The sequence below is a fragment of the Ictalurus furcatus genome, chromosome 3, assembly GCF_023375685.1.
Source record: "Ictalurus furcatus strain D&B chromosome 3, Billie_1.0, whole genome shotgun sequence".
Classification (NCBI taxonomy): Eukaryota; Metazoa; Chordata; class Actinopteri; order Siluriformes; family Ictaluridae; genus Ictalurus; species Ictalurus furcatus.
Genome location: NC_071257.1, coordinates 4,406,928 through 4,434,269, shown reverse-complemented (window position 1 = coordinate 4,434,269; position 27,342 = coordinate 4,406,928). Strand labels below are relative to the sequence as shown.

General features: G+C 42.1%; 1 protein-coding gene across 3 annotated transcripts in view; it reads left to right on the top strand.

The window, feature by feature from the left end:
• macrod2 (mono-ADP ribosylhydrolase 2) overlaps nucleotides 1-27,342 on the top strand; it is a 608,780-nt gene that overhangs the window by 441,869 nt on the left and 139,569 nt on the right. For all 3 annotated transcript variants that reach the window (XM_053620436.1, XM_053620435.1, XM_053620434.1), the window contains exons 7-8: nucleotides 13,874-13,904; nucleotides 24,047-24,120. In XM_053620436.1, coding sequence (XP_053476411.1) covers nucleotides 13,874-13,904; nucleotides 24,047-24,120 — 105 coding nt within the window. The remainder of the gene's footprint in view (nucleotides 1-13,873; nucleotides 13,905-24,046; nucleotides 24,121-27,342) is intronic.

The window sequence follows — 27,342 nt, the reverse complement described above, 5'->3', positions numbered from 1 at the left end:
AATTTCGACCTTTCATAGCGAGAATTTCAATCTGTGCCTTCTTGGCGTCGTTTTAGAGTGGCAGGTGGAAGAACGAAAACGATTTGATGTCGTTCTTGTTCCGGTGTCTGTCTGGTTTAATGAACTCTAAATAGGTAGGTTTCCGATATGATCTCCGAACTATGATTTTGTGCGATGCGTGTTATGTATTGCCTGAAACGTCTGTTACTTTTTTTGCTGCAAAACTAGTTTCCTCTAAGGGCGACAATAAAAAGTAAACGACGACGACGTTTCATCTCTTTTGACATTTAGACCAGCGTGAGTCCCATAAATCCACACTTCAGCGACTTCCTTCCGTAAATGTGCCGATAATGGCTTTCGTATACAGTACTGTTCGAGTAAGCCGAGCACATGCGACCCAGATGTTTTTAATAACCTGCTACTGGAAAGAGGCCAGTCTGTGATGACAAACGCACTTACGTAGTAATCCGTCTTTGGTGAGCGGTAACTGTGTTAGCTGTAAGGGTTAAAGAGCAAGTTTAGTAGCAGTTCTAGTGTTGTTCGTATGGCCAGTGACTCAGTTTTACACCATAGTTCATAGTTGTTGTTTTTTTTCCCCCCCCCCATACATATTGCATCATGCAAATTCTCTCAATTTGGATTTCCTGAGTCCACACTGGTGGGGTCGGGCTCATAAGGTTTGTATACAGGGATTCCTTCCTTGTGTTACATCATTATTTTGTATGCAATTCTGCACAAGTGTCACTACTAGGTTGATCTGTTTGCAGTGCGTTTTCAAATCATTTTTTTTGTGGTACAACAATCAAGCAGCAAATAAACAGAACCTGTCATTGTGAAACAATACCTGGCTTTACTCTGTGCTCTCGGTGCAAGCACGTGCGTCACGAACGTTCATTAATTACAGTGCTCTAGCGCTATGAAAGTTTGGCTTCGTTCATAATAGTGTATAAATAGCATCATAACAGGAAGTTATTACGCGAGTCGAACCAGTCGTGTTACTCGGCGTGTGGCACCAGACACGGACAGCTTCCACACGCTATCCATTGCGTACCACGGTTCAGTTGAAGCGAACCTCAGGCCACTGTTTTTAAGAGTTAAGGGGGGACGAAACAATGTTCACACTTCACAAATCATAACGAATTCAGGGCTCGAGCGGCCCAGAGTGTGGGGGAAAGAAAACACTTTAGTCACCAAGGGCTGCTCTCGGAGTCGCTGACTTAATTCCGACACCGGGAAAGTTACGCATATCTACAGTTCAGTTTTCTGGGCACTTATATAGCGCTTTTATCCAATGCGCTTTACACTGCGTCTCGTTCACCCATGGTAGCAGAGCTGCCACGCAAAGCGCTAACTTAACATCGGGAGCAGCTTGGGGTTCAGCGTCTTGCCCAAGGACACTTCGGTATGTGGAGTCACGTGGGCCAGGAATCGAACCGCCAACCCTACGATTAGTGGACGCCCCGCTCTACCGCCTGAGCCACAGCCGCCCCATTAAGCTTGCTTAAGATCATGCAGATCATCTGGTTGTAGTTCACACCCCTGAGAGTGACAGCTTTTTCTTGAGGAGAACTAGACCGAGATGTCCAACACGAACAAAATGTCTTCCCCCGTCGTTCTTATAAAATAGCACTTGATCCAACACGTAGCATGTTCATTGTGTTGACAGTTCGTTAGTTCATCGTGTGCACAACTTAATGAAGCAACGAGCTTAAACCTCTTTGTTGCTTTTAAAAGGACTAGCACCGTTAATAAATGACTATCGTCTCACCGATTACAGTCTTATCGAGTATATTTACAGCGTAAACCATATAGCGTGACGTGTCGCGTTACATCGAACTGTCAGAACGTCTTTCTCATTCGAGCTGCCCTCACACAAGAAAAATGCTCTTAAGGGCAGAATCGCGCGTACCCGAGAAACACGTTCGTGGCTGAAAAGCCACGTGTGTACCCGTCACGAATAGAGCTACATAAGTCTGTAGTTATGCCTGAGGTCTGAATACCACTGTGTGCACTCTGTGTTAATCATCGCGTAACTCGACTCTGAATATGCCGCCGTCTTGACTTATAAACGGAGGCGACAAATGAAAGGAAAATAAAACTGAAATCGTCTTAGTAATGTATCGGACCACTTCTAGCCACCAGAACAGCATAAACATGCTTCAGCATAGATTCGACAAGTCTCTGGAGCAATACCGGAGGAATGAAACAGACTTTCCTCAGTTGGTAATTTGCTGACGATGGCGGAGAGCTTCGTCTAATGCAGTCTTGTTAAAATCTTGCGTGGTTTTTCGATTTGGTTGAGATCTGGTGACTGTGAAGGCCATAGCTTATGAGTTACATAGTTTTCATCACATTGGGACCTGTGGATGGGTCATGGCGGGGTCATAAATAGTTTCCCCTTGTCTATTACTATAATAACCCCCGTATTGATTGTGTCTTTTCTGTGAAGTAAGAAAAAGCCAGACAGGGAGAGAGTCACTTTGGCACCGTATGGTTTATGACTGGATATTTCCTTTGAACCGTCGCTTTGATAGAAGCCTTTTGAACTGCTGGAGGACTTTTTATTTTTTTTAATTTTTTTTTTTTTTTGAAAGGAGAATATGTAAATTTGGGTATATAGTCAAATAAGCCGCTAATGTTGATTCATTGTAAGGCTCGTAATGTCACTTTAAAGAGCCTTCTCATTATTATTTAATGCTTAATTTAGATTAACCTCTGAAACGTTCGCTGTTCATTTGCAGGATATTATAAAACGTCTTTGAAATGCGCTGAGAATTGGCTTCAGGTAAAACGCTTCGAAATGGGGGACATGTTACAAGATACACAAAAATGAAAGCATTAGAATTAATATATTGGTTATATTTAAGTAGTGATAATGTAACACAGTGTATGTATTTGTGTGTGTGTATGTATATATGTATGTGTGTATGTATGTATGTATATATGTGTGTGTGTGTGTGTATATATATATATATATATATATATATATACACACACACACACACAGAGAGAGACATATATATATATATATATATATATATATATATATATATATATATATATATATATATATACACACACACAGAGAGAGACACATACATATATATATATATAATGTATGTATATGTATTATGTGTGTGTGTGTGTGTGTGTGTATATATATATATATATATACACACACACACACACACAGAGACATATATATATATATATATATATATACACACACACACAGAGAGAGACACATACATATATATATATAATGTATGTATATGTATTATGTGTGTGTGTGTGTGTGTGTGTATATATATATATATACACACACACACACACACACACACACATAATACATATACATACATTATATATATATATATATATATATATATATATATATATATATATATATATATATATATATAAATAAAATACTGAGGAAGAAGTGAATGATTTCATCAGTGAAGTTGAAATTCAGGATTTAAGATGTTCTTATCTCCTTTTCTTTTCTCATTGCGATGAGGCGAGGTGAAGGAGAATTACTGCGAATCGTATATGCCTTTTAATAATTTCTCTCAGCTCACCTGTGCATTTCTTATTTTATTCCGCTGTCTGAAGGCTTTGAAGGCAGGAAGATGTCTACAGTACAACGACATGTCAGTGCACTGTAAATGTGTCGTGCAAGTGTGCTCTAAACCTGTGAATTTTTCATGAAGCCCTACGCAGAAACATTACATTATTCTGTCATGCCACAGTTTGATTTCGCCCCCCCCCTTTCCTTACCATTTTAACAGCCTCCTCCCAATCCGATGTCATCATCAATTTATAATGCCATAGCTCGGGTGATAAATACCATAAAACATTTAATAAGAGCGTTAACGACGTGTCGGAGGAAAAAAAAATCTTAATCAATAGAAAGTTCACGGCTTTAGACGAATTGATCCGTGCATTTTGTAATGAGGAGGAGATTCAAAGGCAGATAGCGGGCCAGACCTCCATTAATTCGCCTGTCAGGGTGTCTAAAGGGCCTCAGAGATAAATATACTAGGTAGCTGCTGAAGAAGACTTCATCTTGTTTATACAAAGCTTTCAACATTCTTTAAACCGATTTAGATTCTTTAAAGGTATAGAATAGTGATTAGTCAAAATTAGCAGTTAAATAGATGAAGCTCAACATTAAGGTCCCCGAACCCACCTCCCATCTACAGTGGCCAGAGACTGGGCAGGGACAGGGAGTGGCCGTTAGCATTACCAAGGCTTATCATGACATCACTTCCAAGCAATGAGGTAGGCTGTTAAAAGGCAAGATATTCCATTACTTTTCACTTATCCAGAGCCTTATCGTGTTACCCGAACGTGATTCCCGTTGGCGTTTTAGCCTTTCAGCCGATTAAAAGCCGAGTTATAACATACGGGGCATCCGGCTCGTACTGATTTATGAGACTAGTCAAGAATGCCTTCGCCGTCCTGTGTTTATTTCTAATGAGCTCTCATGACATTCTCAGCAGACCTTCCAATGTTAGCTGCATAGGGTTTTTCTAGGAAGGTTCTAGAAAGTTCACCCAAAGCATTACATTACGTCTGATCAATAGATTTGGGGGTGGGGGGGGGGGGGTTCTAAAGTTTCTACTTTGTTTATGTAAAGCTAGTCCAGCTTCTTCGCCTTCACCAGTAATCGTTCCTCCATCTTGAAGAAGCGCTACCAATATTTTCGTTTTTGAGTGATCCTCGTGATCGAGATTTTTAACGTTGTCGGGTTTTGTTTTAAAATGCACCGAGTGCTTCCCAGATTTCGCCATGTTTTCCTTTCTGAGCAGAATGGAACGGGGGTGGAGTTAAAGGGTGTTAATGAGACGAGCATTCCACACCCAAACACTTCTCCGGACGCGTCTTCTCAAACGCGTAACCCACTCGCTCTGATGCCACTGCTTACACGATTACGTTCGACCAGCACGAAACAAAAAGCGCATCTACTGCGCCTTTAAAACCACAAAGGCGGCAATTCTGGCCAGAGAACAAATATACGGTTGCTCATCTTGATACACGCGATGAGCTTGACTTTAATAACGTTAATAGCGTACGCATGCCGTCGAATGCGAAAACCTCTTTGTGTAAGCCAAGAGGTTTCTCACATGCCTTTTCATATTGAACGAACGCTAAGTCCAGCCTCCGTAGGCTCTGTTTTAAGATGCGTCTTAAAGTTGCCAATCAAAAATCTATTGGTTATTCTCACATGGCACAGCTGCTATACACCACATCAAGACACGGCAGTCTATTAAAGTGTGTTTAGTTCACGTCCCCCGTCAAATGGCTACAGCTGTTGACCGGCATATTGAGCTTCTTTGCCAGATTGCTGGAAGGCGTAAGAGTTGGTCATCCATAAAAGTGGCCATTGAGCGTTAATCAAGACCAGTAGAGCAGCTGCTCAATCAATTAGCACTTCTTGTTGCTGGCATCACGGCTCTGATACACCTGGCACCGTTTTCCGCATAATCCAGCCCGGGATCTGTCTAAGCGATTCAAACCACGAACCGAGCACACTTTAATAGACTGCGGCGCCTTCACACGGGACATTACAGCCGAACGGTACGAGAATAACCTCCATATTGTCGACTAGCAGGCAATTCAGCATTTTTACGTTGCAAGGACACGGAGACCACAGAGGCTGTGAAACTGCACCGAATTCGTTATCCCTGAGAGCCGTTCACTGACCGTGGCCTTGATGCACCGGAGTGTTCGTGTACCATAATAATACAAGTGGTAAACTGGGAGTGATTCCAGTTTACCACTTTGGGGGGGGCGGGGAGGTATATTAATATATTATGCCAATTCTGAACTCACTGAAACGATTTTAAATGTCGAAGATCTACATATTAGTACACGGTGATGCTAGTGAAATGCCACAGTACAGAAATCACAACATATTCTTGATCTTTATTGCAAATTAGAAATTCAGATTTCTACCGATATCATTTATTCTTGCAACCTGATCGTCGCCCTAGCCTGCTCAGACCGCTGGCGATTACCTAAAAACGTGATTTTCGACGTGCGAAAGTATAGTAATCGAAGCACAGAGCAATAAAAGCGATCCGCCAGCCGCCAGCGTTTATTAAATGCAACCCGATCTATTGCGCTAAGCCAACCTTAAATATTCCCATTCGACCCTGCGAAGAATAATAGCTTAGCCCGTGAAAATATCTTGAATACGGGCGACTTTCTGTAACATATCTCATTATGAGAGTAATTACTACGAATCATAGTCAAATGCATCGGTATATAATACTACGTTCAAGACATTTTCACTGTTTTGAAGTGAATTTACTCATTTGAACGATTTATCTAGCAGTTAAATAGAACTAAAGAGTGGTGTTTTAATCAACTTGCCTGTTTAAAAAAAAAAAAAAATACAATCATGACTAAATAATTGGTTTAACCCGTCAGCGTCTGGGATTATGATGAATTATTCAGTAACTACGGGAACATTTAATAGGAAATGCGTATCATTCCAAGATGTAAGGAATTAACCAGAGTATTTCCGCTGAAATGGGACGTGATGAGTTTCTCCACAAACACCTTTTTAAAAAAAAAAAAAAAAAAAAAGATGAAAACGTCCCTTCAGTTTTTAATTCCCCTGACCGGTATGCGAATCGGCTTGCGTTTTGTTTTTCTTCATTTCTTTTGCGTGTGCAGGTATTCAGGTGTAGGGAAGGTTCTCCAATTAGCCGTGAGGAATGCGGACTAGCTTTGATTGATTCGGGAGGGACGCTCACGATGCGATAATTTCCCCAGTGACCAATTTCCTCACACTTCCACAAGCAAATAAAATACAGCGCAGAAAAGAGCAGGCACGCGCTTTCCTGTCGAAGCACGCGGGCCGTCCGGCTGTCCCGCTCCTAATGATCTGGCGAAGCACAAATAATAACCGAGAGGCAGGGATCATAACTCATCAATGCAGTGTAATAATGTCAAACTTGTTAAATAAGTCGGAGGGGGGCTCGTGTCAACGCGTCGGTGTAATAGATTGCGTGGTTAGCACGGCTGCGCTAGAGTTTGTGCTAGGCTAGGCCGCTGTAGCGTGCGTGCGTGCGCGCGCGGAGTCGATTGGTGACGGTAGGAGGTGTGTTTTTCCTGGGTCGCTGAGGACACGGCACATGATTCTGTTGCTTTACGTGTGCCAGCGCCATTTCTGTGTTGATTAGCAATTAATATGGATCAATGTGTGCAAACAAGTCTGTTTGCTCATGCACTCTTACGAGAGCATGGTCAATATGAACAGAGCTTCCTCGTCACTATTATCTGGTGAATTGTAATGCTACAGGCCTGCAGATGAATTCTTCTATACAAATTTATGGGAAGACAAAGGGCTCGTGTTAAACCTGCACAGAAATGTCATTTGATTTCAGCACACCGGCACGGCCACGGGTTTGACCGCTCCGAGGCAGGAAGTGACATTTTCCGGCTCGCCGAAAAAGGTGCCAGGTCAGGTGTTTTATAACGTCTGTAAAAACTTTTATAAGGAATGTCTTGTAGTCGGGAGTCAAGGTGACTGGACTCGCCTCACAGTCTCGTTTCTAAGACGCTCTGAGGGTGTTACAGTTGTGCTTAGAAAATACATTTATACCATCAACACCTGGATCGTTAAACGACGATCCATATCGAATCGTTCGGTTATAGATGGAGAATCTGCTCCGGAAACAACAACAACAAGGCCCGGCTATATATTTTCCTATAAGGTGCGTTTTATTCGTATGGATGTACTTTTTATTTCCCCGGGTAGCTTTTACAGCATGTCTAAAAACGGCCCCGCGCTCTGCACTTCACAGAGAGTTCGAGTCAGAGCGAGACGGCCGCACGGAAAGGTCACGGCTCAGGCGGAAGGAAGTCTAAAAAGTATCGATCCTGACAGCGTGAGGTTCGACACAAAGCAGCAGAAACGATTAAAACCACCACCGCGCTTGGAAAAGGTCCACGTGAACGTCCGCGTATGCGCTCTGTGATGTCTTAATTGAACGGCGCCGTTTTATAGCGGTACGTAAAACGCATAATCCGACGCTCACTGAAAGCACACGTTGCGTCTGATTTACGCAGCTGTTACCCGCTATTTTTGTTGACTTTTTTTTTTCCCCCTCACAGAATTAGCACAATTACAGCCTTATTGGAGCGTGTGGGGGGGGGAAATGCGAACTTTTTATTGACTTATTTATTATTTCATTAATTCATTATTTTCCTCATTGTCTTTCTAATTTTTTTTTTTTTTTTTTTTTACATAACCCCCCCCCCCTCCCCCGCTTTACATATTATCAGCTTTTATTAATCACACATTCACAGGGTCAGAATTTGCGCCGCTCTGTTCTCCAGCGTTTTAGCACACACTTTGGCTAATATTTCTGTTTTGCAAATTAAGTGCATGGAGTTTTCACATTTATTTATCACCCAGCTGTATTAGTGCTATGGTCGCACCTTTTTTTTTTTTTTTTTCTTCTCCCCCCCCCCCCCTTTTCTTCTTTTTTTTTTTTTGCTCATAGAAAAATGAGTTCTTTGCATAAGTAATGTGGCACAGGCCTACGGAGCTCGGAATTTAAGAAAAATTACGATATTCCTAGTTATAAATCCACTCCTGAGCAATCTGTCTGGCACAAAGTGCTGCCGAGCCAGAACTATTATTGTATGGTAAGCTTTTAATCTTTAAAGTAAAAAAAAAAATAAAAAAAGATGGCCATAAATAACAGAGATGGTCTGCTTTTTTCCCCCCCAGTGTTGCTTTAGTCCATTTTCTGTTATGACAGCGGCCCATATGGTAATAATTCACATTAGTAGAAGCAAGATGGTATTTGCAATGTGTGTTATGTAATGAAAAGGAAAAGAGATGCCATTACTTTTAGTGGCCTGAATATTTGCAGAAAGTCATTTTAATTGCCTGCTTTATGGAGCAGTTGGGCAATTAAGTCACGTTAGGTTGCAATGAACCAAATAACCGAATTTGTGTTGTTCACTAAGTGGTACTTGGTAAAGACGACACGATACAAATAATGATTTTCCAAATGAAATCGTAGAGGATAACGTCCTTGTTGGCTTAAACGCACACGCAGACAGAATCTCATCCAGCACACACGCTCGCGCTGCCAAGCAGACGAGACGGTGTTGATTTGTTAATGATAGCACAGCGGTGTCGAATCCTCAAATCCGATTGGTCAGAAGGTGTTCGTTAATCGAATAGGTTCGAACCCGTTAACTGTTTCTATAGTAACAGCTCATTCACTTGAAATGGCGGACATTTTGGAAGGAGTCTTCAGTGTCAGGGCTTTGTGACGGTCGGGAAGTTTTCCACTACAGGAGAGTGTTCACGACTCTGTGCTTTTCAGTAACATGACAAGTTGTGGTTTGTTTGTGTGTGTGTTTGTTTGTTTGTTTGTTTGTTTTATTATCCTCAATGCTCACATTTTCCTTATATGCGAATATTTTTTGTTCATTTGGTCTGTAGACCGTACCGTGAGGGGAAATAAATATTCAGACATGTTTTGGTTTGTTGGTTAATATGCTTCCAGTGCATACATCTGCTTCACATTTACACACATAAAGTACTTATGAATATGAATGTACGCATAAACAACAAAAAGTTAAAAACAAACAAACAAAAAAACCTCATAGGGAAGTACAGTGCTGTGGAAAAAAGTATTTGCCCCCATCCTGATTTCTTCAGTTTTTGTGTACATCTCGTGCTAAATTCATTCAGAAATTAAAACAAAGGCGACCTGAGTAAACACAAAATAGAGTTTTCAAATGATCATGTTATTTATTGAAGCGAAACAGCTCTCCGGTACCAACTGGGCCTGTGTGAAAATGTATTTTCCCCCTGTAGTTAGTAATTTCCCAAATCTATGAAAGTGCATTCATAACAGGGTTCAGCTGGACTAGACGCAGCCCGTCCTGATTACTGCAAACCCTGTTCAATCACATCAACACTTAAAAAGAACTTTTTCAACAGCGTGAAGTTGGTTAAAAGGTCTTAGTGAGTAACACACGACGCCAAAGTTGAAAAAATTCCAGAAATGATGAGGAAGAAGGTGATTGAAATACATCAGTCTGGGAACGGTTAGAAAGCTATTTCAAAGGCTCTGGGACTCCAAAGAACCACAGCGAGAGCCGTTATCTCCAAGTGGAAAAACCCGGCACAGTAGCGAACCTTCACAGATGTGGCTGACTTTCCAAAATTCTTCCAGGAGCACAGCAACGACTCGTACAGGAAATCCCAAAAGAACCAAGGACAACATCAAAGGAACTACAGGCCGCTCTTGCATCAATAAAGGTCACTGTTCATGACTCCACTATCAGAAAGACACGGGGCAAAAATGGCATCCATGGACGAGCGGTGAGGCGAAAACCACTGCTAACCCAGAAGAACATGAAGGCTCATCTGAATTTTGCCAAAACACACCTTGATGCTCCTCAAACCTTTCCATGACGTGTAATGCTCCAGTACCATTTGTAGAGAAGCAGCACCATGTCATGATGCTCCCACATCTCTACTTAATTTGGGGGTACTTCAGCTTGCTTCTCCAAACACAAGAGTAGAATATTTTATGTTTACAGTTCATTGCTTTTAGTTCTCTGTGTAACTGCTGCTTTCAGGTCGTCCTGCAACTCTTTCCGCGCAACCGTTGGCCTCTCTCTTACCTCCCTTATTTGTCTGAGAGCACGCTGGGACATTTACATTTGGCAGACGCCCTTATCCAGAGCGACTTACGTTGATGTCATTTATACATCTGAGCAGTTGAGGATTAGGGGCCTTGGTCAAAGGACCAACGGTGGCAGCCTGGCAGTGCAGGGGTTTGAACTCGCAACCTGCCGATCAGTAGTCTAACGTCTTAACCGTATTATAGTCTTAACTGCATGTTATCAAACCGGTTGCACTGAAGGAATGTTTAAGGTCTTTGCTATGGCTTTGCAGCTTTTCCCATCTGAGTGCTGTTTCACCATGATCGCTGCAGGAAATCTTCCCAACCATAAGCATAAATCTTTGGAGATTGTATTGTATTGTTCCTGTTTCAGCATTGTTTACTCCACACAGCCTTTTTTTTTTTTTTTTAAAAAAAAAAAAACAGTGTAGCTAATCTAGCATTATCCTCTTAGTGCTTCGCTACTAAGGCTACATCTCCTGTAGTGTACATGGCGGACATTTAGCTGCAGGCGCACAGGTTGTGTGTGTGTGTGTTTGTGGATTTCTAGATCTCAGGGAGAATGACCTAGGATCACCTCAAACCAACTTTCCAGGCAGGTTCTGAATTTTTTAACGTCCAGGTCAGCTAATGCAAAATCTGTACTAATTCGAGCGAGGGAGTCCGATCTTGTTGGACTTGGTATATAAGCGGAATCTTCAGCAGCTCCCAAAAAAACAAAAACCCTTCACTTTCCACTTCTCTGGGTTGACATGATTTAAAAAAAAAAAATAAATAAATAAAGTAATTTAATTTTTTCAGAATTTGCAATTTCTCGGCCGTATTGTGGAATTATCGCGGGAAAATTCCCCACCAATCATTTTTTACTCTCAGCGCTGTCAACCTCATAAAATTGATTGCGGATAATTTTCATGCTGTGAATAATCCAAGCCCAGGAGTTTCATAAGCTTTCAAACAGGCCCGTGCAAAAAGAATATAACCGGAGCTGAACCTGTCAAGCACAGATACCAGGTTGAGCGATGGATCAATTCCAATTGTTATGATATTATTCATGAGTCCTGAATTATTATGCATGAAGCTTCACCTCTGCAACCACGCATACTGATCCGCAACTACGAGGCCGTCCCTCTGCCGCGTTCGCACCGAATTTAGAAATGTAGCTGCCACTTAATCAACCATCGCATTCACTGGGTGCCAGTTAAGTGCCACAGTACTAGCTCTGAATCATTTTCGATTAGTCAAGCAAATTATAGACTTACCTCATTCATTACCGGTCATCACGTTCCCCTTGCATTAATTACCACATGCATTAAAACACCGTCATACAGTACCTCTTATTTCAGTACCTCTTATTTCAACCGACTGATGAAATCCACTACGGACGACGTCAGAACCACGATCGCAGACGTAAAGAAAGACGAGATCTGATGGGGGGTGGGGCGGGGGAGGAAAGCTAATAAAATGACCCCGTCGGTTCGGAAGTGAAGCGCAGGTATAGGTGCAGCTCAAAACGTGCTCACGCGGCAGAAATGTAGACGCGACCCCAACATCTCGTCGGCATCCAAAATAGATCAAAAGCTTCAGAGACCGGTAGAGCAAACCTCGGCGTGTGCGTGTAGGTATGCGACGCGAGAGGGACTTCTCAAACGTATCCGTGATGAGAGACGAGATTAGTGGTCAGAGGCCCGGTCGTTTATCCAGTCACGTAGTATATTATAAAGAAGTCTCATCAGACATCACGCTTTTTTAATCTGGAGTCCGAATACGAATGTTTTTACACGCTTGTTTCTTAATCAGGGTATCGTCTTAATCGGGGTAACATCGGAATATCGTCGTCCGTGTAAACGTACTGAACGACTAGTATTACAGACTGTAAGTTTCAGTCTTGAATTGCTATTTTTGTGGACAAAACAGCTAGTTATGCAAAAGAACGCCAAACTGGCTCGGACAAAATCTTTAATAATGTATTAATTTAATCGAATTACGTTGTGTTTCGAATCCGTGCGGTGAACAGATGATGAATGTTCAGACTTGATAGCTGGTAACGCATCGGTTTTGCCGTAGTACTGAACATCGTGATGCTAATCCCGGTGTTGGTTTCACAGTCAAAGTTCCACATGTCTGCGCTCTGAAACAAAAACCGTATTGTCTATGAACTGTGGTTTTCTCTCCTCGCAAGCAGAAATATTCTTTCAGTCTAGTTATGTATTGGTTTATTTTGTCTTGGTTTTAAATGCGAGATTGCGTATTGTGCTAGCAGGAAAGGCTTTTTTTTCATTGTGTTTAAGCAGAATAGTTCTCCCCATCATCTGTACATCATCTCTGTACGCTAATTCATTTTTTTTTTTTTTTAACTTTCTGCCAAATTACAAATTTTGTTTCGTGAAAGGTCAATAAGAAATTGTTGTTGTTGTTGTTTTCTCTCAACTATAAATGAATCTGCTTGCCCCCCAAGTGAGCGAAGATCTACTTAAAAAGTCTTTTAAACCATCTGAAATATCTGTATGACTGCCTATTTTCATAGGCGTTTAACTGCCTATTATTATAGTTCTGGTAGGAGGACATCAGATCATCTGTGTTGCAGCGCGGGAGTTTTCCATTGCAGCGTGAGTGTTTTATTGCTCTTCAGAGGAATAGCAGAAGTACATTCCAGTTGTGAGGAGTTTGTGTTCTCTGTCCGTTTTTTTTTTTCCCCCCGAGTTCTGGCAGATTTATACCCGTGCACCAAGCATCGCTGCTGAAATCATCACCGTCGCACCGTTCTCCGAGTCATTTTCCGCAAAGTGATCCTGTACCGGTCCCGAGACCACCGATGTGCGCGGGTAAAGATTCATAACCGGCGTGTTCGGGTTCTCACGCTCTTAACGTTAGGGAATAATTTTGTGTTCTGTGTCGGTCTGCGTTAGTAATTAGCGCTGTTTGTGCTTGTGAACGTTCTCTTATTAGATCAACATTAGATCTGTTCTGACTCACGCAGGCCATATGGTGGAACCTCAGTAAGATTGATGATAATGAAATTCAGGCATGGTGTCATTGGTGGGAAAAGAAAAACAAAGGGAACTTGTTATTTTCGCCAGTTTCTCTAACCCTTTTCTCACGGGTTCCAAATGTGTCTGGGTATGTGTCAATCAAAACCAGTTGTGTTGATGATCTCTTCGTGCGTTCTTCCTAACAGTCGGCTTTTCTGACTTCTTTTGCAGGCCTTTCCGTGCATATCGACAGGAATTTACGGTAAGCCCAGTTTATTTGATATGTTTATGAATTTCCGTGGGGCTGGCGGTTGTGCAGTAAGAGTGAGAGAGAAGGATTTACAAGAATAATTTGTCTGAAAAAGTGTCTGTATTCTAAAAAAAAAACTCTTTCCCGCTTATACTTCCTGGAGCTGCTGCAGGTCCAGACGTTTCTCACTGTTGTATCTACACGTCTTTCCTCTTCGCTTTATTTCTGTTACTATAGAATTCTCTGTAGGTGCTGAATAACCTGCTTTAAGATGAACAACTGGGAAGGAACGGCTTGGTTCTAGCAGTTCCATAAGTCATGATGGGTTTCGGTTCGTTGTCCCGTGAACGATCCACGTCTTAAACAAAAACATTGCTATTAATAGTTGGGTCTGATGCATAACAAGCTGCCAAAATGAGACTTGATTAGATTTTTTTCTGCGACAGCTTTAGAAGCACTTTGCTTGTATGGCTGATGAAAGCCTTTTGTCTTATAACTCTGAAAAGAATGCGACCTGGGCTTAATTTTCTACTCTTATTACTGATGTGCACTACAGTTACTTCCTGAACTGAAATTTCTTCCTCCTTTTGATGAACCGAAATGAAATCAACCTGTAATGTACCAACAGTAAAGCACACCTGATCCTTAGCCACACGTGCTCACTAGCAGAAGCAGCGGCATAAGCCGCACTTTGCTTAGCTTAGGATCTTAGAGGGTTTAAAGCAGAATAATAATATTAGAAATAATAATGAAACGCACTCGCTTTTTGTTGCAATCGAGCAAAATCCCAGTGTAGCGCTCGTCTTGGGTGAAGTGTCCCTTCACCCAGGAAACACGGAGGCCACGGCCGAAGAGCCGCGGTCCGGGTCTTGGTCACTATCGAACATGTAGTGAATAACACCCTGATGGGGACGATCACTTACTGAGATAGGAGCTACTCTGGGAATTTGCTCAATTGCAACAAACAGTGAGTGTTTCTCGTTACTCGTATTTTTTTTTCGAAAGCGCCAAGACCATAAGCTAAGCTAAGCTAATTGGCGCTTGCGCTTTTGCCGCAAATAGATGGCTGCGATGGCAAAGCGCACACGCTGCTTCTCCTTCACCTCGTCGGATATGATGCATATATACACTGGTGAATTTTATATTAGATGGCTCCCCCTCCAGAATGTTTCATTTTAGCGCCAGTAAATTGGTTTGTTGTCAAAAGTGGAACGCTAGTTGCGCCGCCCATGTTCCTATGGCAAGTAGTAGTAGGAACTCCGACTGGCGACTTGCAGCGATCAAATGGCTGTATAAAGCATGGTTACACCGTGTAACTACAACTAATTTGTCTAATTTGATTGAGGGAATCACACATTTCACAGCAAAGCCCTCAGTTCTATTATTTGGAACAACCTAAGGCAGGAGTAAGTCGGTGATGTACTCCAACATTAGCAATGTATAGGATGATGTGATGAAATCAACCATGACTGATATCAGACAAAATGGCCGTACAAGTGAAGAGAAAAAAATCGACCTAATAGGCGGGGAAAAAAATAAAGCTAATCAAATCACCTAGTCAGCTCAAAATGGAGTGTAGGAGTGATCTAGCTCGAAAAGCACTTACAGTGCAGAATTCTACAAAGCTAGACTGCAAGATACAAAGACCTCATCAGCAGCACAAAGTGCCTGAAAGTGACAGAATCAAGTAGAGCGGACACGCTGGACATCGTGTCAGAATGCATCAGGAGGGTCGCTGTAAACACACTTCTATGAGGGGGAAAAATGACAGCGCATCATTTAACATGCTCAAGAATCCAATTTCTGTCCATTCATGCGTGGTGTTCTGTGGACTAATATGACAGAACAGTCGAATACAATGTGGAATGCACCACTGCAGGCTTGGCAAAGCAAATCTGAGAAGGATGATGATGCTGACTTTGAGGGAAGCTGTGGCTCAGGTGGTAGAGCGGATTGTCCGCTAATCGTAGGGTTGGAGGTTCGATTCCCAGGCCACATGACTCCACATGTCCTCGAACCCAAACTTGCTCCCGATGGCAAGCTAGCACCTTGCGTGGCAGCTCTGCTACCACTGGTGTGTGAGTGTGAATGGGTGAATGAGAACCAGTGGAACTGCTGAGGTTTAAAAAGCGCCATATAAGCGCAGACCATTTACCATGAGCTCGGTTGCCTCTTTTATATTTCTCGCAAGCCACCTACCCACACGAACGTCCATATTTTTGAGCTTTTCTGTCTAGATTCGTGACATCTACTCCCGAATTCAGTTTGTAATCAGATACCAGCTGTCAAAATTCCCATGATGCTCCTGCGCTGCAGTCGGTCGAGAAACAAGATGAAACATCATTCAGTTTAGGAAAGTTTGTAGTTGTCAGAACTGTATATAGTAGAAATTTAAGCATGTGAATGGTCTTACCAGGCCACCACACGTATGCCGTGAATATGAATACCGCGTACGTACTGCATAGCGTTTCTAAAATACTTGGAATTTGTCCCACAGGCTTAAAGTCTTAGATCGCCCGCTGAGTAAGTATCTCTGTGTTATCTGTATAGCACTACAGAGGAGCTCAAAATGAATATTCGTATATAGCCCTGATTAGCTGTGAGCGAAATGAAGGGTATTTCGGTGTATGGAGATTCTCTTCATTATCATTCACATCTTAATTCAGCTCTTATGGCTCCACAAGTGCTACCTTAATCTTAACCGTGTGTGTGTGTGTGTGTGTGTGTGTGTATGTGAGGAAAAGACCGAGTGTATGTCTGTCATGGGAGTGAAGAGCACATTTAATTCAGTTCACATGGCTGCAGAAGCACCAGCGAGTTCTTGACTTCAAAACATGCCTGCCGCTGCCACATTAAATGGCCTGCTCGATAAATAAACACGCTTATCTCCAGCCTCGGCTTGCTCCCCGCACACATTCATTAATTGTGATGATGGTGGGAGAGCGAGAGCGCCGACAAAACCAACAACAACAAAAAAAAAATGCTCAGAGAGAGCAGGATGATCAAAGGCCTAATAACCTGGAATGCGTCCCTCTGGCACGCTTCCTCTCTAATCCTGATTCGTCTTCCCTCAGTCATCACCGGCTCTGTGGCGAACAAGGGTCCGCGGAAAGATGAAACGTCCTTACAGTATTCAAAGCTGGAAGTCAGGCAATTATTAGTAGGGAAATTTCACGCCGTTTTTTTTTTTTCCTTTTCTTTTCTGTCGCAGATAAGGATAACGGAGTAATCCAACCCCAAACGCACAGGTAACCAATGAAAATCCAATTGAGTGGCACGTTCTAACAAGTCGTTTATTTACTCGAGTACTTAAAACGCTTTCTTTTTTGAAATGCACTATTTTCTCTTAGGAAAAGTAACAACAAGTGGGTTGCTGAATGAAGAAAATAAACACTGGCTACATCAGGAATTCAGCAATAATAGATAGATAGAGTAGCGGTTACTAGCATTAGCAGCAGCGCTACACCACGTGTTCAGATCTAAAACAGCACGCAGAGGGAGTTTCTTAAACAAACGGATGACCGAGGAGACAATTTTATCATACACTTTAACATTTCAGTCTCTCTCTCGCTCTACCAGTCAGCTGATATTTAGCTCACGTTTACATATTTTCCACTGCGCTACATGAAGCCTCACATTCACTACACATAGTATAGCACAGTGACGCTGTAGCTCTTACGTAGCGCACTGCGACCCATTAGTGACTCGAGTCGTAAAGTAACGTCAATATTTACGCAGTGAAGGTTAGGTGTATTCAGGGTCAGGTTATGCAGCTGCTTCAGTCGAATTTCTGGGCTCCCCATTCAACTGGTTAAAATCACTGGTGTATATTTTGTAGAGATTTTTCTGTGTTATACCATGGGGTTTTAGTGCCACGTATTTAAAAAAAAAAAAAAAAAAAAGGTGGTGATTATGAGAAAATATTCATAATATTTTGTGAAAAAAGCCAAAATTGGACATTCGCGGATTCGAGGTTCTCTCTTCTATTTCTCAATAAATAAACACAAAAATGACAAAATGTGTATTAAAAATAGTTTCAGTTGTACTTTGTTTTCTGTCCACTCCAGAGCAAGAAAATACACATTTTTGTCATTTTTGTGTTTATTTACTGAGAAATAAACGAGCGAATCTGGAAACTGCGAATGTCCAATATAAAAACCAAGCTTACAGTTTATTTACCAAGTTTATTAAGTATTACGGCTTTATTCTCATCATTTTGACAGAGGAACATCAATTTTATTTAGTGTCTTGCTAATGGACTGGATACCTGCGTAATCAAAATGCCTCTGATAACTCCGCCCCCTCATACTTTGGCAACTGCAGCATGCAAAAAAAAATGTTCAGCATTTTTAAAAATATAATTTTTTTTAATAAAGTGTAAATGCACTACTAGCACAGTTAGTAAACTATTTGACTATTTGAGACACAGCTTATGTATAAGGAGTGGGAGCCAGCACGCTCTCTTTCTCCTCTCTCACACACAGAAAGAGAGAGAGAGAGAGGGAGAGATGTCCCTGGTGACGGATGAGTCGGGGCCTGGGAGAAAAATGACTCCTCATTCGCCACTGGCAGTCCAATCCTTCAGTCCAGCCCATTAGCAGAGGTAGACTTTCCCCTGGCTTGGCTTTCAGGAGAGGTACCACCTATAAACAAACTAGGCCGGACGATATGATATGGATTATTAAGTATGCTGCGTGAAAGCCATCCATCACAGGCCCGTGACCTGGGTTCAAATGGATTATTCCTTTCTGAGGTGGGAGACATCTCTTGGTGTCTTACAAGATCAGTATTGATAGTCGGGCAGGAGTCGAAGCACAGATACAGCAAGGAGTCGTTTTGTCTTTCACGTCCTCCCTCTTTCTCCGCCACACATGCACACCGTCTCTCTCTCTCGATCTCTATCTCTCTCTCTCTAACTCTGGTTATGCACTCTAACCCAAAATGATCTCAGGTGTGCACATCTGTAGCACCTCATTATCTATGAACGGTTTAATACGTTAGGGTTAGCGTTAACGTTAGAGTTAGCATCTCTTACAACCTCAGCAGCTTTTGTATGGAATGATCTTGAATTTCCCTCGTGCAGATCAGAATTGTCGGCCTTTATTTTATTTCCACTGCAGTTTTGTAGTTGAATCCCATCGAACTGAAGTTCTGTTACGTGAGTTCCTCGTGTTTTCCTCATGACATGAAAGGTAATCTTTTTTTTTTTTTTTTTTTTTTTAGCGCTTCCTTTCTCTCACCGAGCGCCAGACGTACTGTACGCTAGGAGTCGCAGCCAAGTATAGAGCCGTCACGAATCTCGGGACTACGGCGTGCTAAATGCAGGTTCACTAACAATGATAACGTGCTAATAAATAGAGATGTGAAAACTGTTGTGTCAGAGCAAATAAACAGCATGGAGGGCATTAATACAGCTGACATGCTGTTTGATTACCGATGTATTCTATTTTTCTTGTGGCTGACTTTCTTTGGCTGTAACAATCGGAAAATGTCGTCACATCGATTTTCCTCTGAAACTCTCCCTATGCCAAGAGTTAAGGTCATAATAAAGCCAAATCAACATGCGGTACAAACTACAGTGAAATGTTCATTTCTCTCTTTCTCCTACTCTCTCCCACTCCCACGCTATTTATCTGTCCCTCCTGTTGACTGTGGCGTTGTTGTTGACACTGAGGCTTTAGCCCCTGTCTCTGTGTAAGGGAGATAGGAAGCAGTAAGCCAAGGAATCTCTCGTGTGTATGTCCATATACACCGCTCTGGGATGAGCCGCGCTGGTGTTGGTGATCCGCCACTGGCTCCGTCACTGTAAGGGATTAGGAGCGGAGCCCTTTTAAGGGGCCTTATCTCTCCACGCTGACTCCTCGCCGGTTACGTACTCGGCGAGGGCGAGTCAATAAAGAGTTTTAGGGAATGGAGGGAAAGCACAGACACGGTGAAGACAGATTATGGTCATTTTCAGGACAGAACCCGAGGTTTAAAAAAAAAAACCGAGGCGGTGAGGTCAGAAAGACCGTGAGCAGCGAGAGTGTGTTAGGCAGTACACTGATAATCTGATCATTATCTGATATTTGCAGCTGCCAGGTTATTCAAGCGATTGTGTCAACATGCTGCCATACAATAGAGTTAAAGCTGCTACTGGAATTTAATAAATCTAATAGACACGTTATAGAAAACCGAATTCGTGAAGAGCGAGACCTCTGTTAGCAACACCTCGAGTCCAGTAGTCAGGTTTAATCCACGCATATATACACTCTCATACACTTTGTAATGTATTATACACCTGGACAGAATATTTGGATCTAAATACAGACAGCTTGAAGAAGGACGCCGTTATGTGCAATCTTTAAACAGAAAAAGCCGGTTTCGTGAAATTTGTACGGGTTATAATGAACGAGGGTGATTTTTAAAAAATTTATTTATTCTTCGTGGAAAGTCGTGGTAAGGAAACGTGCCCACCTTTAATCTTGGCCTTAACCCTCACCGTATGATTGGAATCATTTTAAACTGAGACAGACGTTTTAGCAGTTAGGAAAAAACAAAGAGAAACGCAAGGTAGTGAACAAATACTTACAAGAACAGCGTCAATTAATGAAGCGCATGGAAATTTTTTAATCTCTTCTTTAAGTAGGGTCTAAATTCATACTAATCGATTTCCTTTATGCGAATTCCTTTATCTTATCGATCTAGATTATATCACAGTGCTGTTGAGTTCTCCAATCTGATTGGTCAGAAGGTGTGGATTTTTCTAGAACGGCAGCTCTGAGAGTAGCACTGGGTGTGTATATTAATGCACTCGTTCTAATATGCTGACTTCTACGGTGGGCACTCGACGTAATCTAAGGCTTGACACGTAAGGAGGTGATTATTTATCGTTTACGGAAGTCACTGCAGTGTCAGTACAAAGGAGTTTACGGTTGCTCGGCAACACGATTCGAAGCACGACGTATTGTCGGTCCAATAACCAAAACTTGTAAGTCTTGTACTCCATTCGCTCCAGGTTATTTATTTCATTTAAGCAGTAACACATCAGCGTGCCAACACGCAATGTTAATAATTGTCAACAATTTATACTGATGTTGACTCAATTGTTATAGGCTTCTGTGTATGATGGATTATCCCCATCATCGCATTCAGGTATCTATATCTCACTCATCTGTCATCTACACAGCTGTAACTTCCCATTTAAACTGAAATGGCAGGAAAGACGAGAACATATTTAAATATCCATTTTAGAACGTTTTAGAGTTTAGGTTTCATGTACAGAGAGTCCTTTTTTCCTAATTTTCCTGATTCACTGTATCCCAAGTTTTCTCAGGACAAGCTTTGCCTACCCAGAAGCCTCAGTTCCATCACTTGGCACCAAGTTCATTCCCAGGTTATAAAATCTTGCTAAAGTTCTCGGGTGGAGTGTCATTCGGTAGACAGCCCCAGTAATTATTTAACGGCTTCTTCCAGCACTTCTGCCAAAGCCTCCTCGATCTGCTCCTGCAGAGAAAAGTGCCTCACAATCACACTGTCCCCCTCTCTCTCTCTCTCTCTCTCTATCTCACAGTCTGTCTCCTCTAACCTCCTTTCCCTCCATCTCTCTCTCCGCGTGTACTGTAATAAAGTGCAGGAGAGGTTTAGGTGGGAAATGGCAGCGTTCGCGACGTTGGACTTGCTTTAATTGCCAACCTCGCTAAAGCCAGATCTTCACACTTTCCTTCGCACTGCTTTTCTAAGACCTTTTTTCACGGGTCACGTTTTGGTTTGTCGCCCCAACAAGATCGTGTTGTGTGCAGAACGGTTTGCACCCCCCCCCCTCCCACCCCCTTCCCAATGAATCGGTAATGTAAAAAGGCAAATATTACAATTGATCTCCAACAAAAGAATTCCAAGAGTGCTAATAGGAAGGCATTTGAGTTTCAGCCACACAAAAAAGACCCACTCCGGGAATAAATGTTTGGAATTTTGTACGTCTAACATGAAATATTACTTGTATATAAATATAAATGCACTTTATTACATTTTCATGTATATACATACGTATCCTAAAATTTCAAATTTCAAAGTAGTAGTCACGTTCATATAGGCATTTCGTTTATAGACGGGTGAGTCTCAAATACGTTGGTCATCTAGTGGAGAGAGATTATATTGCATCTTTTATATAGTGAGCCCCTATAGTTATAATTTATATCGGTGTAAACCCATTTGTTATTTTGCATGTATACAAGTTGAAGAGGTAAGCTTTTTTTTTTTTTTTTTTTTTTTACATAGCTCTCTGATGATCTAAATGAAATGTAGGCTGATATAATACGACTCTATTACTTTAGCTAAACACATCGGAAACATTAAATTGTTTGTTAAAATGACGAGCAGGAACTATGTGCTTAAGAAGGTGAGAGTTTTCACCCTTTGTGGTTTCTATAAGGAATAAAACATGACCGGGTGAAAATCAACAATAGCAGTGTTTAATTTATAAGTGAATGCACTTCATACTTTAAATTTTTTTTAAAAAAAAATCCGTTTGTAGTTACATTTAAAGGTGTGGAATGTCCGTGAAACGAGCCAGTTCCTGTTTTCACTTGTGTTATTACCGAGCTCTGAATCTTAACCGTATTTTCCGCTAGGTTTGTGTGACCAACTCGCACTAGGACCTGCTCACGACTTACCAGTTTAAAAAAGAAGCAGCGATTTAATCGTTGCGAGCCAATAGCCTAAAATATACAGGAAAACGAGCATTTGTAGCATCTCAGGTTCAAGTAAAGTAGTGGAGTAAAGTCATATTATTTCCAGCTGCGCAGATGGGAACCGTGTGCCGGTAGGGGCAGACAGAAACTTAATGCAGTAATGTATGTGAAACCAAACACACTATATGTATTGTTGCTATAAATTCAATTTCTGAGTCTATTTCTTTTTTCCCTTAAGGTATACAAACTTTTGCACTTGTTTGTAAGGCCAGAAGGTCAGGCTAATTGATTTTATAAGAGCACTTTGTGCAGAATTTAATTTGGACATTTCTCAAAGGAATCTTATTTTCCTCTCAATATTTAAGTACTGCTATAAATATAAAGTGGTATTATACGCTAGAAATGGTCAAGTATGGAATACATAGATATTTGGACTTCCGTTAGTTATGATATTCTTGTTCTTTAAGTAATATTTCGAAGCTCAGAGAGCCAATTTGTTGTTCAACTTGCATTTCAAGTCCTTGTGCTAAAGGCAGACTGAAGGATGCGTTTTCTCCTCACGCACAAACATTCACTTGACACCAAGGCGTACTTGTCGTCGTACCCCTGCAGCGAAGCGCAATCGGCTCCTGCGTCGGGGGCGTAGGATGAACTTGTTCATACAGGTTCGAGACAATAAAGAACATCCGTTGACATCATCCCTCCTGGAGCTTCCCAAATTGTGCGGCTTCACCAGACGCCATCGGAAACGAATACTGAAATGGTAGGGGTAGCGACAGAAATGTGTCCGTCTGTGCCCTGGTGATAATGCGTGGACGTTTCGGGATGTGAAATTTGTATTATGATACAAGATGAACTCTGGCACCGCATCCAGCCCATCTCTCCCGTTTTCTTCCTTATTAAAAAGTGATCCACCCTAAATATATTCCCAATCGATACCTCTGTGTTAACAGAGCGCTCACTTTCCCGTCTCGGCCTGGGTTTCAATGATTAATATGGCACTTAGCTGCCCTATTCCTCGCGCTCCCCGGTCAATATGTCATTACTTTCTCATTGTTGTTGCGAACCCCAATGACAAACCTGGACACCAGGACAGTCGAAGTGATCAGCACGTTAAAGTGATCAGTAAATTTTCACGACTGCCCACATTCAGTGACAAATTCCTCTAAAATAAATAAATAAATAAATAAATAAATCCTAATGAGCCATGTTTGTAGACGTTTAGCGACGAGGAAGCGTGCGTCCTGAGTGGCAGCTTGCCGAAATTATAGAGCAATTTAGCTTTCAGGCCTTGGGGGGGAAGTCATTTTTGGAGCGAATAAACACGATCCAATCAATGAGGGATCGGCGCGTGCTTGTTGGAGTTGTTGGAAAGTGTGTCAGTTCAGGCAGGTGAATAGACACGGGGCTGTGTTCTCCTGTGGGATTTAAGCGCTAGACGTTTTGTGTTGCATGAATTCAATCTCTCTGCATCTTCCCGGACAGGTTTTCCCAATGAGCCGGCTGCCGACATCGCCCTGAACACCGTGAGGGACTGGCTGGAGGAGAACCGGGACAAGGTGAGAGCCGTTCGTTTCACTTACCGTATGATCAATTACGCCAGCGGTACATCTGAAAAGTACAGTTGAATGGTATCATTCCCATTCTATCACACATGCCGCGTTCGGCCAATTCGTTATGCGTATCCAATTAAAAGGCAATTTGATTTCGAATCAGGACTTTAAATGGTCTGGTGGCTTTGCAAATTGGCCGGTGTTTCGAACAGCATGTCAAAGCAGGACACAAAAGAAAATGCACGCAACATAATAAAATTCAAATGAATGGATCCATTAATTCGACTTAATGAATTCAGTGCAAATTAATTTGTGACTATTGCGATACTGTTGAATACACAACTGCACGGTGTATATAATATTAAAATTTTGTCAATCTCATGCCCTGTACTACCAACTTATTTTCTCATTATTATTATTATTATTATTATTATTATTCTGCTAATTCCCCACCAGCCTCATGACTCAAAGGTAAGTTGTGAGAATGCTATACGGGAAAACGCAAATCTTTCCGCCGATTTCCTGAAAGAATTCGTCCCGTTGTAAATTGCGCAATCCTGTCAGAGCCTCCCAAGCCATCATTGTGGGTTTACTACGCAGAGCTGAGGGCATGCCTGAATGAACTACATACCAGTCTGTTTTATTTCCCTTCATCAAAATGGCCCTCCAAGTGGTCTCTGAGCAAAGTTGTGTCTTGTCGCGATCATTAAAGTCACCGCAGAAAGTGTGCATTGCCTGTGGCTAGAACCAACAGATAGTTGAGGATTAATTATCCTGACTAATGACACAAAGGCGTCAGAGAGGGGAGCTGCTGACGGATCTGGTACCACATTTGCATTGCTTCTCTGTTATTGGCTTTTTTTTTTTTTCTTTCCCTTGCAGAGGAATTGATCTCTGCTTTGAAATATGGCCTGTCAGTCAGCTTTCTGTAGGAGGACAGAGCAAGAGAAAGACTGCAGAAGCTGGAGGCAGGCTGGAAGAAATGGGCCTTTGGGAGCTAAATTACGTTTTGTGTGGCAGGTTTTGTACAGGGTTGCATCAGTAAAGTCGTCCTTTTTCGAGTGGGGAAAGCTCTGCAGCAGGTGAGACCGGGATTGATTCGTGGCTGTAGAGAATACGGCTCGTGTCATTCGGTGAATTTAGCAGACGGGGCTTGTCCCATTTTCCCGAAAAACCGAATGGAAAATCTGAAGTAAGGCAATTTTTCCTAAAAGCTTTGTGGTAACAATCACAGTGTTCGCACAATAAAATAACGCAATGGAATTGAAAAGTAATTGAATAGATGGGGTACTCTTATTTCTAATAATACCTCAAGGACTAAAAAAAACTTCTATTGGAAATGGCTCAGCGACTCTTTTATTTTGATATGATTATTGCGACTGAGAAAGTGATGCCATAAATATGAATGGAGCACTATAATAGTACAATGTAGAAGCACTAATCATGCTGGAAGTAGCCACTATAAGATGGCTAAATCGTGGCCTGTCAGGTCAGAGAGTCTCCCAGGACACACCTCAGCCTACTCACATGGCCGACGAAGACTACACTTCCCAACATGCGTGGACTTTATACACAATCACCACACACAATATTTAAGGACTTCGGTCTTATTGCGAAGTACCTGACCGTACCAAGCCGTTTGTTGTTTATCGCTATTCAGGTTTTCGTTTTAGTTTCTGCCCTTTCGGTTTTGCCCGGATCGTACTGTTCACACATCTGATCGATGACCTGTTTTGTGACTACGATCCCACCCCTCGATTCGGATGTGTGTTCAATGTGAACCGCTTAATGAACTCTCCTCGCGATCGCGTCAGCATCCGCTTGCCCGCTGTAACACGGCCATGAAGCCATGCACACGCACTCGGATAGTCTGTGTCGTTCAGTGACACCGCATGACCCGTATGAGAGGCCTAATGTACACAAAGGAAACATTCCCCACACCATTACACCAGCAGCAGCAGCAGCAGCATGAACTGTTGACAGGTTAGGAGCACGGATTCATGCTGTTGATGCAAAGTCCAGACGCTGACACGTGCAGTAGAAATCGAGCTTCATCAGACCAGGTGACGTTTTCCAGTCTTGAGTAGAACCCGATCTGGTCTTCCGCTGTTATAACCCAGCATGTTGTGTGTTTTGAGATGCTTTTTTGCTCAACACGTTTGTAAAGAGTGATCATTTGAGTTACTGTAGCGTTCATGTTCCATCGAAACAGTCTAGCCGTTCTTCTCTTACCTCTTTCATAAACGAGGCACAGAACTGTGGCTCACTGAATGTATTTATGTATATAATATATATGCTTGTGTGTGAGATCTGCAGTTTCTGAAATAATCCCGTCTGGGACCAGCAACCGTGCTACGGTCATCGAGATCACACCCCCCCCCCCCCCATTCAGATGTGAACATGAAATGAGGCTCGATTTTAGACAGTGCACCGCCGCCGCATGAGTGACCGAGTGGATAATCGCAAGTATGAAGAGGTGCGCAGGTGGATTTACTTAAACCTGTACTAGTATTCAGCGTAGCATGGTGTTTGCTAAGAATTGACAGGATCACATTAAATCAGGTTTTACTTTGTGGATCTTTCTCTCAGCCTCACTTTTCCATAAAGTAACATTTGATCATTTCTCCGATGTCAGTATTCCGAAGTAAGCTATTAATTGCGTATACAGCGGGGGGAAAAAAAACAACTTTATTTCCTTGGCAAATAAAAACCAAAAAAAAAAAGTGAGCTTTTCTAAGTTCACCCAATATCGGCATTTCATTTTGTACAGTGTGCAGATTCGGTCTCTTGTGTGGGTGGCTGTAGCTCTGACTAATGAGCGTGGAACTGATCCAGTCAGCAATTGTTCTGGGTAACGAAAGTAACCCAAGTTCTGATATGACTGCATGTTTCCTAACGTTTTTTACCCATATTTTATTACTTTCACTTTATCTCACTTTTATCTGAATTTTTACAGTCATGGGAATTTCCCCAGCCCTAACCCTTAATCAGGCTTTCACCTGGAAGAGCTCCAAGAAGTTCATGTCTGGGAGTCTTAGCAAACATTTACCGAGCGAAAGTATTTATTGGATAACATGGAGGAGAAGAGTCCTTCTGGATCTCCGGGAGACTTTTTAGTATTCCTCTCACCATCCTTCATTCAGGGAGAGAGATTATGCGAATAGGCTGTCGGCTCGGCTCTGTGAGACTGCACCCAAAATTGAAGCTGGCCTTGTCATTAGCTGTAGC